We start from the raw sequence: 16,389 nt of genomic DNA, 5'->3' as shown, positions 1-16,389 counted from the left end.
GCAGAAGAAGAGAAATGAGCTGAAGAAGAAGAAGCAGGAGCAAAAAATTACTTGAGCAAAATTATGTGGGGGGGCACTGTCATCGCCGGCTCATATTTCAGGCCAGGCCAGGCTCAGCAGCTCAGGCTAAACTCATTAAAATGCAAAATGAGCGGAAAATATATTAAAGACATCCTCGCGAGCAGGGATAGGGGCACAGGCAAAAAGCTGGCCTTGCCACCCTGTCAAATATATCCCCATGCAGGTAAACAAAAAGGTATTGAAAATGGCCTCAGCTAATGCTTATAACAGCCATGTCCAATGCACCATGGATCAGGATAATTATATTTTGTGTTAATTTTGCAGCCTTGTCACTGGCTCGTTTTAGGATTGGAATCGAGACTGGCCTCTGGGTATACACTTGTGAAGAGTATTATAGTTTTGTCATAATATATGTAACGCAAAAAAGGAGACATCTACGAGTTTATATTCATGAACAGCATCAACAGTCGAGTTGATATAGCCATGTCCCACTGTCCGTCTGTCTTTTTCTATGCGAAAGCTGTCGTCTTGATATGTCGGAGCCGGCTGAATCGAGAGACCACCAAGAGCTTCGGCTCTAAGTGCTTTGTATGCCTATAAAAAAATTGCCAGCTTTATATTTAAATTAAAATTAGTATCCACAAACGGAGTTCGCATTTGATGCCACACTCGAATGGCAATAGAGCAGGGGTTGAGGCTTACGAGGAACTCAGAACTTAATCCTGTGCTGCAGGAAAGAGACTGGGCATGTTTTGGCTGTATGAAATAAAAATAAGCATAAGCTTTTCGACCATGCTGGCCGTTATGAGAGCAAACTGCAATATTTCCGCACAGCTTATGTGCCACACACACACGCGCACACACGCGCAAGTATGGGCTAAGTCCCAGGCACAACAACAGCTGATGCTTAGCAACTGACATTTGTGTGTGTGGTTATCCTGGCCAGGACTTTCAAGCTCTGGCTAGCCACCTCACTGGTGCGAAAGGGGAGCAGTAGCAGAAGGAGGGTGAGGTGTTGGTGCGCGGCAGGTTTGGTCGGAAGGAAACAGTTAATACTTCTGTCTGTTATGCGCTTACTTCCTGTCTCCATTAAAAGTCATTCTTTTGGATAATCCTTTTGGCAACATTATGGCAAGTATTAAAAAGTTTTTTGCACCAACTACACAACTCGCCAGCGCAGTCGGCAGGCCCTCCCCTCTCCATCCTGCTTTTACCTAGCAAAAAGTTTTCTGCAGATTCTTCTGCAGTTGCGGACTGGCTTTGGATTTGGACTTGAATTTGGATTTGTTGTTGTGCGGCGTCGCCTCTGCCCAACTATGTTTTCTGTCTGACTGCCACTTTATTTCATATATGACCATGTTGTTGTTGTTGCTTTGGCTGCGGCTGCCAGTGCATGATAACCATAAATATTGTGTGTAATAGAAAATGTTTTGTAAGTGCTTTGCCCTGCCATTTTTTACGCGTTTTTCTTGTTTTATTCGTTTCTTTTTTTGTCGGCTTGACTTGGCTCTCACCTCGCAGCTCCATTTGTTTGTCCAATTTCATTTGCCGTTCTGTTGGCGCAATTCAAGCAAAACAAGGCGGAAGCAAAATGGTCTCAGATGCCGAAGAGCTAACACCCTTGCCGCAACACTGCAGTAGAATATGATTCTTATTAACAAAGTGTGAAAGAGCTAATAAATAACATACAATTTTGTTAGTTCTTGTTAGTTTAAGGCTATAAACTATGTGTGTTTATATGAAATTCTACAAATTTATAAATTTCTCTTCATAAAATGAATTCAATCGGCTTTCCATATGAAAAGCATAATTTTGTCCTTATAAAATATGTCTGCAAGGGAAATAAGCTTTATGCCTGGTTCACTTAATGATGAAAATTCACTTAACTATTTCGAGTATAATTCAAATCGTATTTGAAGTAGCCCAATAACCCTAGAAACTGCCTGCAGTCCAAATAGTAAGCTGTATTCAATTTCATGAAGATAGCTTAACTGAAGAAATATTTCTTATTGATTAAAAATAGACAGAAATCACATTGCTTCATCTTGGAATAAAAAGGAATATGGATAAGCAGCTAATGAAGTCAAGCAAGTGAATAACAATACTTTGGTTATTTTGTCAGCAATTTATATAAAATAATACTCAAAGCATGGTTCGCAAAAAGCACAGCGATTAGCTCCCCAGGGGGCTGGCAGCGGGTGTCGGACATGTCAATGGCAGTCACTATTATACTTAAGGTGTGGGGGGGGCCCGCACCTCAATCACACACAGGCAGCAAACGACAAATGTTATTGTGTGTGTGTGTAAGCAGACGTGTGTGTGCGTGTGTGTGGGCTGTGGTTGTGGGGCATTGAATTCGATTGAAAAGTGATGAGGTGTCAATTTTTCATGGAATAAAACCCAATAAGAGGCGTCGGCAAAGAAGTAGGTGTTAGGGCGTGGGCGTGGACTGCTGTCTTGACAGAAGGTTGAGGGGGGAGGAGGAGGGTATATTGTGGAGGTCGTCAAGAGCGTTGGCAACGATATAAATTTGCATAGAAAACACATTCACTAAAAACACACGCAAATTAACATATTTTAATGGTGTGTGTGTGTTTGTATGCGCGTGTGTGTGTATGCGTGTGTGTGAAAACAAGCAACAATATGCCCGCTGGTGTCATTTTAGCCTTTGCTCTGTTTGGTTTTCAGCATTTTATTGATGCCAAACACGTTTCGCGCCGAAGTCAACCTTTTCGAGCTGCAGCCCGAAATTTGAATAATTTGTCGACAAAGGCCAACAGGTAGCGCCGGGGCAAGGGGGGGTTGAAGGATAATGCAAAAATACCGTTTATATTCATTTCCATAGACCAGAAATAAGCCGACAGCTGGGCGTGTGCCCTTCATGGCCGGGGGCGTGGCACTTCTGGTAAAAACCAAACAGCACAAAAAAAAAAACACTCACACACAAACTGTGTTGAATTGATTATGATAAATGCTGCTGACGATTGAAAGAATCAACTTCAAGGTGCGAAATGTGCCGTTGCCAGCTGCTCCTTTATTCATTCTAGATTTGGTTTATTTTATAAGGGCATGGAAGCCTCGAAAATTTATGTTAGTGGTCCTTTCAGTCTATAAAACATATATATTCTCGAACAGCCTCAACTTTATATTCGAGTGAATATATATCCTGTCCATCTGCTTGTTCGTCTGTCTGTCTATACTAATGCATTACTCTTAGAGATTAAATACCTTATTACAATGGACTTGTTGTATAAAACAAATTAAATCAAAGACATCGATTATCGATAACTTTTCCCGATTACCCAAAAATGTAAAAAAACATGTAAAAAATGTATTATCAACTTTATATAATTATTTTCGATAACATAAATTATCCATAGTCTATAAAATATTTAAAATTCTTCCGACCGAAGCGATTGATCAGCTGATCAATATTTTCGTTCTATTTTTGAGCAACTTGGCCGAAAGCTTTTCCAAAACAGCTGCTGTCATTTTCCATGGCAAGCACACATCTGGCGCAGCGATCCTCAAAACAAATATCGAGCAGCAAATAGAGAAAAAGCTTCACAGTTTTCGACACACTCGCGATGCGTATGCACATACGTAATACGGAAAATATTTGTGCCGCAAAAATTTTGTCCAAATTGTTTGCTGCAGAGCAACAAAAATTCCAGTAGAAACAAAAAACAAAAAAACATGTGGCATGGAATTATTGTGCTCTGCTGCATGTGGAGTGCATTTTTGTTGCACGACAGCCTGCAGCAGGAAATCAACATCGGTGAGGCAACTAAACACACATATATATATACATAAATATAGAGAAAGAGAAGTATGTATCTTGTGATGTCAACCCTTTCCGACCAGGCGCCTTTTTCTACGACAATGAACTGGAACTGGAGAAGGAATTCATGGCTGTGGTAAATGCCATTAATGGGCCCGAGGCGGAGCAGACTTTAAGGTTAAATCCGTTGATAAGGCGCCTCAAGCCGGAAGATGGCAGCGTTATTCTACAGGAATACGGTGCGAATTTTCACATTGGAAAAGCTCGGAAAACATAATATGAACAGATACTCTTCTCTTTCAGCATGCGATCTCATAGATAATGGTGTCGCAGCTATTTTTGGACCAAGTTCACAGGCGGCAAGCGGTGAGTAACAGGCGGGGTAGGGGAGGGAAGGGGTGGATCCACTTGGTTTCAATTAGAGGCAGAGTTTTGTGTAGAACGTGAAAGCAAAATAGAAAAGAAAGGCCACGCAAAAAGCTCAAAAAGCGAAAGAACAGCAAAGCAAACAGTCAAATTGGTTTGTTTGTAAACAGAGCACAGAACTAGCTAAATCTGTTTTTGTAGAGGGTATTATGAGGGTACTTGGACTAAGTAATGAAATATGCAACTTATTAATTAATTATTATTATTAATTTAATTTTGTTCTACAAAAAATAAGAGATATTGAGCTATACACAGGCCAACATATAGATAGTTAAAAGTATAGTTAAAAGTGTGTTTCAAAAAACTGTTGTAAAAGTTGGGTTCACCATGGAACATATCCTAGACAAGCACGCAAGTGTGTTAAGTAATCGGCATGCCTCAGATAATTCTCTCACAATCAATCGCCCATTCTCTTTCTCTCTCTCTCTCTCTCTCACACACTTCTCCCCCTATTACCCCTTAGATATTGTCGCCTTGGTATGCAACAATACGGGCATTCCGCACATCGAGTTCGATATCTCCGATGAGGAGCATCTGGAGGAGAAGCCCAACCACCAGATGACACTTAATTTGTATCCGTCGCAGCTGATACTCTCGAAGGCCTACGCAGATATTGTGCACAATTATGGCTGGCGAAAATTCACGATAGTCTACGATGCCGACGATGGTAAGTCGCCGACTAGCTGATAGCCTTTTCTATCATTATTATTAACCTCTCGGTTAGCCAAGGCGATTGCTCGTTTGCAGGATCTGCTGCAGCTGCGCGACGTGCACAACGATGTGGTGCGTGTCCGCAAATACCAAAAGGACGACGATTATCGCGTCATGTGGAAGAGCATCAAGGGCGAGCGTCGTGTGGTGCTCGACTGTGCGCCTGATATGCTCGTGGAGCTGCTCAACTCTTCCTCCGAGTTCGGACTGACGGGACAATTTAATGTGAGCGAGAATTGCGCAGAACGTTGCCACTCGCTTTAAGCCTAATCTCTTGCCTTTGCAGCACATTTTCCTCACCAATCTGGAGACGTACAACGATCATCTGGAGGAGCTGACAGCAGACAATGAGACATTTGCGGTGAACATAACCGCCGCCCGAATGCTGCTCAATCCGCAGCCGCCAGCCGTAAGCATGGCACACGCCTCTATAACCACTCCATAATCCAGCTACAGTAAGTGTTTCATCGATCCTTGTAGCACACGCAGCTGTATGGCTATGTGACGCAGCGGGATAATGTGGTCTATGAGAACAATGAGCCGGCGCGGACGCTGATCCATGATTTGCTGCACGATGGACTCCAGCTGTTTGCACAGGCCTGGCGAAATGCCACGTATTTCTATCCGGAAAGAATGTTGGTGCCGCGCATGAATTGCGATTTAGCTGCTGCGGGCGGTCGCACCTGGCAAATGGGTCGATATTTGACGCGCCTAATGAAGGGGGTAAGCGAAGAGGTGGCGGGAAATGAGGTGGCAAAAAGGGCGTAGCTGATTGCATTAACACTAATACCCGACAGACTTCCGGCGTGAATAGCAGCATCTTTCGCACCAGCCATTTACAGTTTGACGAGGATGGACAGCGCATTAATTTCAACATTGAGATTTATGACCCCACCGATAATATAGGCGTGGCCGTTTGGGATACCCGCGGCCAGATTACTCAACTGGACCTGGACATGAAGGTACAAAAGAAAATTGTCTATCGCGTCGCCACGCGCATCGGTCCGCCGTATTTCACGCGGAATGAGACGGCAATGGAGCTGAATCTGACAGGAAATGCCATCTACAAGGGCTACGCGGTGGACCTCATCGATGCCATTGCCCAGGAGGTGGGTTTCGAGTACATCTTTGTGCCCGTCGCGGATCAGCAGTACGGCAAGCAGGACAAGGATACGAAACAGTGGAACGGCATCATTGGCGAGATTATCAATAATGTGAGTAGACGGGGAGAAAACCAGCCCAAAATATTACACAAACTCATTTGGAAAATCGTCGAAAAAAAATATATATCATAATTTTTCTTAAATTTCGAAAGCTTGCCAGTTTATAAAAATAGTTTCTTTTCTATTTAGAAAAAAAAGAAATCTTTCTGAAAAGATATAGATTTTGAACTCGAACAGAGTATAGCGCAGTCGGTTACATCCGACTGATACGTTTTTGCCTCTTTAAACTTAATATATTTTCAACTAGAAGTTCTCTAATCTAATTCCTGAGTTCCGGAGCTTTTTCAAAAAACCCTGGAATCAAAAGGGTTTAAGAATCGAACAAATTTAAAAATATAAAGTGCTTGTTCTAATTGCAGCACACTCTTATTTGTGCAGCAAGTTTTGCGTCGGACTTTGTCTTCTCTCGAATAAAAGGTTTGGTTAATAATATTTAAATAAATATCCATTGACAGGACGCCCACATGGGCATCTGTGACCTGACCATCACCCAGGCGCGTCGCACAGCCGTGGACTTTACGGTGCCCTTCATGCAGCTGGGCGTCAGCATATTGGCGTACAAGAGTCCGCACAAGGAGAAGGAGCTGCACGCCTATTTGGAGCCCTTTGGCGGCGAGGTGTGGATCTGGATACTCATCTCCGTGTTTGCCATGTCCTTTCTGAAGGTTATCATAGCGCGGTAAGTGCGGGATTAGACAGTCAGCGGTAGCTGGCATATAATTTGTTTATCCTGTCTAACAGGATTGCCCGTGCCGAGTGGGAGAATCCGCATCCGTGCAACCGGGATCCGGACACGCTGGAGAATCAGTGGGATTTGCACAACACCTTCTGGCTGACCGTGGCCTCCATAATGACGGCCGGTTGCGATATTTTGCCGCGCAGTCCGCAGGTGCGTCTGTTTGAGTCGACCTGGTGGATCTTTGCCATTATTATAGCCAACTCGTATACGGCCAACTTGGCGGCCTTTCTGACCAGCTCCAAGATGGAGGGCAGCATCACAAACCTCAAGGATCTCAGCTCGCAGAAGGAGGTCAAGTTCGGCACCATTTACGGAGGCAGCACATACAACCTGCTCGCCGAATCAAACGAGACGGTTTATCGGCTGGCCTTCAATTTGATGAACAACGATGATCCCTCGGCCTATACAAAGGACAATGATGAGGGTGTCGAGCGTGTCCTGACCAGCTTCGGCGACTACATGTTTCTCATGGAGACCACTACGTTGGAGTACAATCGCGAACAGCACTGCGATCTGCGCTCCGTGGGCGAGAAATTTGGCGAGAAACATTATGCAATTGCCGTGCCCTTCGGCGCCGAATATCGCTCCAATTTGAGCGTGGCCATTCTGCGGCTCAGTGAGCGTGGCGAGCTCTATAATCTCAAGCAGAAATGGTGGAAGAATCCGAATGCCAGCTGCTTTGAGGAGCCCGATCCGGATGCCACGCCCGACATGACCTTCGAGGAGCTGCGCGGCATATTCTACACACTCTACGTGGGCATTCTGATTGCATTTCTTATTGGCGTCACCGAGTTTCTGCTCTACGTGCAGCAGGTGGCGCTCGAGGAACGCGTGAGTCTTTATTATATATTACTTAAGTATATCCTTTAAAGGGTCCTTTAGCTTAACTGTGATATGCCTAATGCTGTGAGGAAGCTTTCGGGTCCCCGAGCACACTCAACTATTTAAAGGTTTATCATATTCCTAATATATTTGTAAAGTTTTAATTATATAGATATAGTTTTCAAAGGAAAAGTCGCTCAAAAGTTGAGTTTTCATATAAAAAACTTAGGTTAAACAACAAAAAATAAAAAAAAAACAAAACGGGTTCCAATCTGTTAAGGTAAGTGCATAGAAGACTTTGACGATATTTTTTGCATATATATACATTAAATCGGACAACTATATCGGATAGTCCAAATAGGTTTTAATATACTTATTCCTTTTTAGTAAAATTAAATGAATTCCGTTAACAATTGAATTTCCCTTCCCACAATTGTGCTAAGAATTTAAGTTTATCATCAGGAGCATTTTGGAAGCGTATTTAGATTTCGGCTATTCCCTATTTTCATTAAGAGTCGCATCCCTTTGGTCTACTTGCAGCTCACGTTCAAGCTGGCGTTGATTAAGGAAATTCGATTCGTGCTCTGCGTGTGGAACAACAAGAAGCCCATCGTAAGCCGCACGCCCATCTCCAGTCTGGGCGCCACGCCGCGTCCATCGCTGGAGAAGTCCTTGGAGCGCACACCGAAGTCGGCGCGCCGCATTGTCCTGGGCCGCTCCTCAGAGGAGATGCGCGAGTTGCCGCTGACCACGCACAGTGCCAGCAACAGCCTGGAGCAACGGGAGCGGGCGCAGGAGAGGGAGCGGCGGCAGCGTGAGGCGCGCGTCTGATGTTTGCCTTGTTTACGAACTGTTATTTTTTGTTGCCTCTTCAGTTATTTGCAATAAAAACCACGCCCACCACATTTGGCGCGTAATCAATTTGCAGCTTCTTTAAGCTTGAAATTACTTGGCAATTGCCCCAGGGCAAGATCAAGGGGCGGGAGACGAGCGGTGTAGAGTAGTTGCAACACGAGTCTGCATAGCTCAGCTCTGGAACTTGCCACACGGCTCGCTGGGCAGCCTGCAACCAACTTGTCGACCTCAATGCCATCCCGCACGCTCCCTTCACTTTTCGTGTCATTTTCGTTTATTGCTGCCCCGTTTTTCGCTTGCCACTTGCCTTTTGCCGCTTGCCACAGCAGAAACGCAGCTACCAAAGCTGCCTCAGCTTGTCAATTGCGTTATTGGAGCTTATTGACATTTTATATCCACCAACTGACGAGCGTCGTCTTTGTCGCCGCTTTAACCCCGGCGCCTCCCTCTTCTTTTTATTTTCGGTCTGGGGCCTTTCTTCATGTCAGCGCCAGATACCCTGGAAACAACTTAGCCACGGCAGGCTTGAAATCGAACTATTTTGAAACCCTTTTTAATATTCTAAAATTTTTAAATAAATATTGATATATTGATAATTTTAATGCCAAGACTCTCTCATATATAAGAGATTCGATAGTTCATGTGTGTTCCACTTGGAAATTACAACTCAAAGCAGCTTAGCAGACAGAAATGTTATCGGCAAGTTTACAGCTGTGAAATTTACGTTGAAAATTTGAGAATTATTTGTGGCTGTTCCAAAATATTTACGTACATATATCAAACTATATTATTAATTATTAACTTTTTAATTGCTATACCCATTTAATACTTTCTACAGGGTATTATTATTATTAAAACAGCAACTGGCGCTGCAAGTGTGTAAACTGAGATGTAAGTGGGCGGGTAAGGGAGCAGCGGGGTAGGGGGCGTCGCCTTTTGCCTTTGTCGTTTGCTGTAACGTGAAAAGCTTTCGCCAGTGACAGCAGCGACGCTGCCAGCGCAGCCGGCTGCATTTTGGCTCGCATTGCATTCTGTGTTACAATTGACATTTTTCGTATGGTTTTTATTGGTTGTCGTTTTTTTCTGCCTTTTGCAATTTTTTAATTATTTTGTTGCCATTTGAGTAGCTGCAGCGAGCCACCCTCCCAACCTCAGCCAACAACCCTTAACATGCCACTGTTAAGGCTAACATAGCTCTACAAAAAGTCTCCACTGTTGCCGCCACAAACTCAACACACTTGTTGCTCCCGCCAGCCTGCGCAAAGGAGCACAACAGGCAGCGCGCACAAACTCAACACCGCTGGCCAATGGCTGAAGGCTCGGCGACAAAGCGACAAGTTCCACACATTCCACACACACGAAACAGGCGCAACCCCAAAAAGGCAGCTAGCATTAGGCTGCGGCGGGCGGGGAGACGGGGTTGAGTTCTGGTCTTATACGCTGCTGGCCGTCGCATACAGCATGTCATTTGTTAATGCCGCGCACGTAAGCAATTTCCGCACGAAAGCGCATTCCTTGAGCCTTTAATGTACTTTTTGATGTTAACAAATTTTTGTACATTTGTTGTTGCCTGTCAGCAAGAGAGAGCGTGCGACGGAGACAGACAGAGAGAGAGAGAGAGAGATACAGTAAGCAGCGCTGAATGTTAAGCGTTTGTATGGATTAGTGCTAGTCAGGGGGGTGGTGGGGGGATTTAGGGGTGAGGTGAATTGAGTGCGAGTGATTAGATGTGAATAATAAACAAATTAATAAGTGGAAACGTTTAGCAGCGCAATTCATAGCTGGAAAGCAATTTTCCCGGAGTGGAAAGAAAAATTATGAGCCCGCTGCAGTTGTGAAAAGTGTCTAATGTGTGTGTGTGTGTGTGTGTGTGTAAGTAGCTAGAAAAAGTAAAACGCAGATGTAAGGTGTGGCAGATCGGGAGAGGGAGAGTTGATAAAGCACTTGCAGGCTCTTGGCTTCGCGACAGGCAATCAAATGCTAACATATACACATACCCCCTGACACATACTCACACATATTTATAACCACCACCACCCCCCCCCCCCCTCCCACAACTCCCTACAAATTGCAATTGAAATTGAAATTCACGTGTGGTTCCCGCGCCCAAGGCAGAAGGCGCTAAATCCAATTAGCCAATATAAATCCTTGGCCAAGATTTTTTAATTAACTGCAAGTGCGGCGAACAAGTTAGCCGTAAAAGTGATAATGTCCAGATACAGATATAAATTGCAGGCTAAGGTTATTTATAGCATGTGCTTAGTACGAATTGACCCGCGGCGGTTTGATGGAGAGCAAAAGAGGGATGGGGAGGGGAAGGTGCAATGTATGTGTGTCTGAGCGGCACAGGCTATAAAAGGAAAGTATCTCTACAGTTCTCTTAGAATTCAAGAAGGGAGCTCAGAATATGGCGCGCTTAACAGCAGTTTAGCATTAAGCAGAGATGTTTTTGGCTGATCCTCTGTTAAATAACACCAGCTGATCCTCTGTAAAGAGTGAATGTATGTTTACATAAACTTGAACTGTTAGTGTGAAGATCACAGCAGTATTGAAGCTGCAGTTGAAAAGCTGCATTACGAATTAAACAAACGACAATTGTGCAATAAAAATAGCTTATTAATTATGTAAAACTGTTCTTCAATTAGACAATTTTTAATCGAACCGAAACAAGACATTGCAATGCAACTGAATTCACAAACTCCTTGAACATAATTTGTGTGCGTGCACTTTTGTGCTTCAGGTGTTATTATTACATGCCACAGAGTTGCTGCAAGAATGCTTGATGGCTTCTGCTGTGGCTTTGCCAAAAATCCTTCAGAATTAAACACAAAACTCGTGCAAATTGTGCATGTAATCGAAGGCTTGAGGGCTTTCGAGCCAGTTAACAAGTTTTGTGTTAATTACTCAGCTGCCACATAAAGCGGCAAATTTGGAAAAACCTGCATTTGGCCATGTCCAGAACAGGCAACAGCAAACAGAAGTCAAAGGCAAAGAGGACAACAACAACAACAACAGCTGCAGGACCTGTCGGTCTTAGCCCGTTGCCAGTTGCCAGTTGCCAGTTAACAAGGCTCGTCACAAGAGGTCTAGGTCTTAGGCGATGTAAATTTGCTTTGTTACGTTTTGTTTGCCTGCTTATACCCTGTACATATTGAATGTGACTACAGCAAGTGGGTTGGGTATATTGTGCACACTCGACGGACAGAAGGAACGAACGGGACTGTATGAACTCGTCTGTTGATATTAATCGAGTATATATATACTTTAAGGGCTTTGAGATGTCCTCTCCTTCGCGTGGTAATCATAATAACTTCTACCTACAGGGCATCTGCCGGTCGGATACTCTGGTCCAACCAGCTGCTTGTTGTTATTATTGGCTTGGCCTGGCTGTCACAATGCAGCTGCTGCAGTTGCTGCTGCATTTTGGCTGTTTAGTGCCGAGCTGCTCATAAATTCATGCATTTGCACGCAATTGAAAGACGCACATTAATCAGGCAGGGTCTAAGCGAGCCTGCCTTCCACTGGCATTCCAGACGCTTCCAGGCACGATCTTTGCAAGAAAAACACGCGCACACACATTTAACATTCTGTTAAAGGAAAACAATTGCGAAACCAATGCAATTTTTCCTATGCCACGTGCTTGAGAGGGAGATGTGTGTGTTTGTGTATGGGTGTGTGTGTGTGTGTGTGTGTGTGTGTGTGTGTGTGCAAAGACAACATCGAAAACAAATAAGCGCGGCTAAAGAGCTGCGAGCTGCCAAGACAAAGAGCAAACAATGTGGCTGCTCGCCAGCCGAGAAAAACGGAAACGGAAGCGCGTCACACAATGTCGTAATGTCTGTGTGTGTGTGTGTGTGTGCGTGTGTGTGAGGGAGAGGGCAAGATGAAGTGAGTGCTGTGTGGCTTGATATTTATTTCCCTGTGTGTGTGAGCACATATTTGCACATGTTTCGCATTTGTATTCCATGCGTTATTGAGCTGAAAATTGATGCACATTATTTACTCTATTGAATTACACATTAGCCATTGCTCTCTGTGATCCCCCCTCCCCGCTCTCGACGCCCTCGCACCAACTCGCACCCGCGTGTGCAATAAATAATTTGAAAATAACAAAATAAGCAAGTGAAACAAAGACGACGCCTTCCCGCAACAACAAAAATAAACGTCAAGCGGGTACCGACAGTGCGCCAGTGCTGCCCATTTCGACTCCTTTTTTTTTAGAGGTAAATGTTATTCATTATTATAACTCTTCTTCTTAAATAGGTTTGCTAATTGTTAACATAAACAAGAGAAAATCATGCTATCTATTTTAGGGAAAGCTCTAACTAATCATTTTTTGCAGTATTATCAACATTTGTCTATGAAGTGAGCTTCTTACGGCTCAAGAAACTGCCGTACAAATGCTACAGACTCTAGATGACAGGCAAATATATATATATATTTTTTATTTTTTATTTAAAGGTTCCACAAAGCGAGTAAAAATTGCCATATATTTGCCATATATTTGACATAAATATTTTATACTATGAAATATCGCTTGAGGTAATAACCGACACTTCCACAGTTCAAGTTCTGCTAAGATGAACATTAGTTCATTTTACAAATATTTTTTTTTTTACAAAGATTTATAATTTATGCACATTTATTTTAAAATAAATGCCTTGTTTTTTCTTCTTTCTTATAAAACTTAACTGCTTTTTTTTAACCACATCGCTTAGAACTAGCTATTTTTTGCTGTCCAAAAAATGGGCAGCACTGAACCCCGCTGACTGCAAATGCAGCCATCGACATGCCTTTGAATTATGCATGTGTGTGTGTAAACTCAGCTCGATCCGCTGCTGCTGCCCATAAATTGCCCAACTAAATACAATTTATTTCTCGTCGACGCTGGTGACCCGAGTAATATATATATATATATATATATATATATATATACACATACATATATATTCTAACGTGCGCAGTGTGTCGTTATTTATGCGCTGCTTTTAGCATTTTTTTGCCCGCTAACTCTTGACATTTTTTTTGTGCTCATATGAGGGCACATCTTCAATATAAAATTTATGTAGTTTTAAATAGTTTGCAAAATGCTTGTGGCTAGCATAACAGCGGCATGTTAAAGTGCAGCTGTTAGCGAGCACAGAGCTGTTAAGCAGCAGGGGCATGTTAACCGTTTCGTCAAACAAAACTGTGCTACTATGCTACCCCTGACAACAGGCGAAGGCTAACACGCAACTGATATGTTAGGCAAGCGGATAAATTTTTATAGCACTGTTATAGCAGGAGCGCCTGCAAGCGGATAAACTCAAATGCTGTTAAATTCAAACGTTATACTGTTGCGACGGGCATATAGTATTATGTACTGTGCTGGCATTTAAATATGTTTTATAAGAGCTGCTAATTTGTTTACACTACTAAATTGTTAAATATATAAAGTATGGATACAAATAAAGTAATAATAACAAAGTGATATATATTTAGCTGCTGCCAGCAATCAAATGTTAATTGTCAAATTGAAATAACAGCTCAATTGGCCTTAACAGCCACTTAACTCACCACGCTTTAGTCCTGTGTACGCTGTTAACCGTCGTTTAGTTCTGTTGCTCAACACAGCCTCAAATTGGGTTCGAGTCTGTGTTTTTGTGTGCATCGGCTGCGAGCGTATAAAATAACGAGTGCGCCAACTGGCCAAATTCAGTCTTCGTTTTGCCACTGAATCGTGCGGTCAGCAATTTGTTAAGCTGCGACTGCGAATCCACGCGTTGCGTCGGCCGCGACGCGATTGGCTGAAATGAGCAAAGCACCAACAATAACAAAAAGTATTTTATTTAAATGCAACAACAAATGCTGAAAACGCACATGCAAATTAAACGTAACAGCGCTCAAATTGAATTAGAAAAAAAAACGCGTTAATTGTTTTTAAAAAAATATTAAATTAAACAAAATATATATCTATAAAATAACCTCGTCTTAAAGCAGCTCTTAAAGCGCACAAAATTGTCGTCTCGAGCGCTTTGTCGTTTCTGTGCGCTGCCGGCTTCTCGCTGTCCGTGTGCGTGCGTCCGTGTGTGTGTCAGTGTGTTGGTGAGTGCAAAAATAAAATCGGAATACATTTCCGCAACAGTGCAAAAGAATTGTAACTGTAACCAGAAGCTGCAGCTAAACTGACAACTGGTAAGTAAACCAAGAGAGGGGGGTTCGAGTAAAGCGTGCTTTAACTTTTGCGGCTTTTGATTTATTTATGGCAAGTCAAAATGCAGCGATAGCTGTAAATTTGCTGCCGCCGCCTGCAAGTATGCAATACATATTTAACTTTTAGCTCGTGCGTGTGCATGCGCGTGTGTGTGTGTGCGCGGCACTTGGAAAATTTACAGCAGCGCGCTTCGCTTCGCTTTTCATCCGGCTGGGCACAAATATTTGCACAATGCGTAATACGTGTGCCTCTCCCAGTCTTTGCCATGCAAATCGCACAAAATTTAAATTAAATTTGCCAAAAATATAATAAAAAATAACAACAGCCCGCTGTCTCAGCTGTTTTTCTGTGCTATTTAATTCGGGTTAAGGCCTTAAAAGAATAAACAAATATATGTATATTTGTATATATGTGTATGTGTGTGTGTGTGTGTGTGTGTATATATATATAACCGCGTATTGGGCTAACCCCAAAAGCCGCGCATTTTGTTGTTATTGTTATTGTTGTGTTAGGCAATTGTGAGCGCAACTTTCCGGCTTCTGTCTTTTTTTTTTGCCAGCTGCCACATCCGCTGCCGGCGTCGGCTGAGCTGCTGCTGCTGCTGCTGCCATATGCGGCAGCCACAAAACTTTTGAATTTTTAAGTGGCAATTCGTGTAGCCGCTTCCTTTGTACACACACACACACACGCAGAGAGAGAGAAAAAGGCAACAACAGGCACTTATCTGACTCTGGCTTATAACGATTCTGTTAAAGCCTCGACCTTTGGCCTCACAGCCAGCCGCCTTGTTTTATTTTTATTTTCATTTTGCAGAGCGCGTAATTGCGTGTATTTTTATTTCCTCTATATTGTTGCAATTTTCTCAAATACTCGAAATGCAAATACACATAATTTTGTTGCTTGAAGGAATGCATTTTTTTTTGTAAATATTTAGTCTGAAATTTAATAGATTTTTAAAACGATAAAACGAAAAATTATTATGTATAATATAATATGAAATACGCAAATGCAAAATATAAAAGAAATAAATTCAAAATAAATAAATGAAAACTATACAAAGTATCAAAACAGAGTATTAACATTTATGGAAAAATAATATTAATAATGAAAATTGTTTCTAAGTTTTGTTTGAGCTCTAGAATTATCAAAACTGCCTCTTGCAATTAAGGCACAAAAATGTTGCAGTTTGTTGAAAATCAAAATATACGAAAAAAAAACGACTGCAAAACTTTTGTGTGTAAGTTTCCAGATTGTTTTTAATATTATTAAAAACAATAAACATTATAAATGTGATATATAACAGTCAGATTATTTAACTACAAAAATGCTGGAAAGATACCTGCCTTGACTTAGGTTTTAAAAAAAAAGAAACATCATTTTCATTCAAAATTTTACAATTCCTACTGCCGACTAACAGTAAAAAAAAAAATATTAGCAGCGCTGTCGCTTTGTAATATAAGACACACAAATTCATAAGAAAAAGGAGCTTCTCAAAAATAAAATGAATTAAATTTCAATATCAATTGTAATATATTTACTATTTTTAGCATTTAATAAATTAAATGAAATAAAATGTATCATTGCAAATAATTTTGAGATTAAAATAAATTTATAAAAA

General features: G+C 42.2%; 2 protein-coding genes across 4 annotated transcripts in view; both read left to right on the top strand.

The window, feature by feature from the left end:
* The first annotated feature begins 3,584 nt into the window (after positions 1-3,584).
* Positions 3,585-8,644, top strand: GluRIIC (Glutamate receptor IIC). 2 transcript variants are annotated; one of them, XM_002052853.4, is made up of 11 exons: positions 3,585-3,799; positions 3,886-4,041; positions 4,106-4,168; positions 4,692-4,895; positions 4,953-5,164; positions 5,226-5,348; positions 5,420-5,662; positions 5,737-6,153; positions 6,618-6,841; positions 6,904-7,732; positions 8,264-8,644. In XM_002052853.4, exons 1-11 carry the CDS (start codon positions 3,718-3,720, stop codon positions 8,552-8,554), a joined length of 2,844 nt encoding a protein of 947 aa, XP_002052889.1. In that variant the 5' UTR covers positions 3,585-3,717; the 3' UTR covers positions 8,555-8,644. The 2 variants fall into 2 exon arrangements, with proteins under 2 accessions (XP_002052889.1, XP_032294079.1); XM_032438188.2 differs by having other exon boundaries at positions 3,586-3,799; positions 3,852-4,041.
* Positions 8,645-14,360: 5,716 nt separating this feature from the next.
* Tmtc2 (Transmembrane O-mannosyltransferase targeting cadherins 2) overlaps positions 14,361-16,389 on the top strand; it is a 52,064-nt gene continuing 50,035 nt past the window's right edge. For both annotated transcript variants that reach the window (XM_032438186.2, XM_032438187.2), the window contains exon 1: positions 14,361-14,752. The gene's annotated coding sequence lies outside the window, so the exon portion shown is untranslated. The remainder of the gene's footprint in view (positions 14,753-16,389) is intronic.

The sequence above is a fragment of the Drosophila virilis genome, chromosome 4 (assembly GCF_030788295.1).
Source record: "Drosophila virilis strain 15010-1051.87 chromosome 4, Dvir_AGI_RSII-ME, whole genome shotgun sequence".
Lineage (NCBI taxonomy): Eukaryota > Metazoa > Arthropoda > Insecta > Diptera > Drosophilidae > Drosophila > Drosophila virilis.
The sequence above is the reverse complement of the archived record's forward strand: the minus strand, read 5'-3'. Positions and strand labels throughout refer to the sequence as shown.

What these genes read in the sequence shown, in the direction of transcription:
- GluRIIC (XM_032438188.2), top strand. Translation starts at nt 3,725, where the DNA reads ATGGAATTATTGTGCTCTGCTGCATGTGGAGTGCATTTTTGTTGCACG. An exon ending in TGACGCGCCTAATGAAGGGG is followed by an intron (nt 5,663 to 5,736) that starts GTAAGCGAAGAG and finishes AATACCCGACAG; the next exon opens with ACTTCCGGCGTGAATAGCAG. An exon ending in TTGGCGAGATTATCAATAAT is followed by an intron (nt 6,154 to 6,617) that starts GTGAGTAGACGG and finishes ATCCATTGACAG; the next exon opens with GACGCCCACATGGGCATCTG.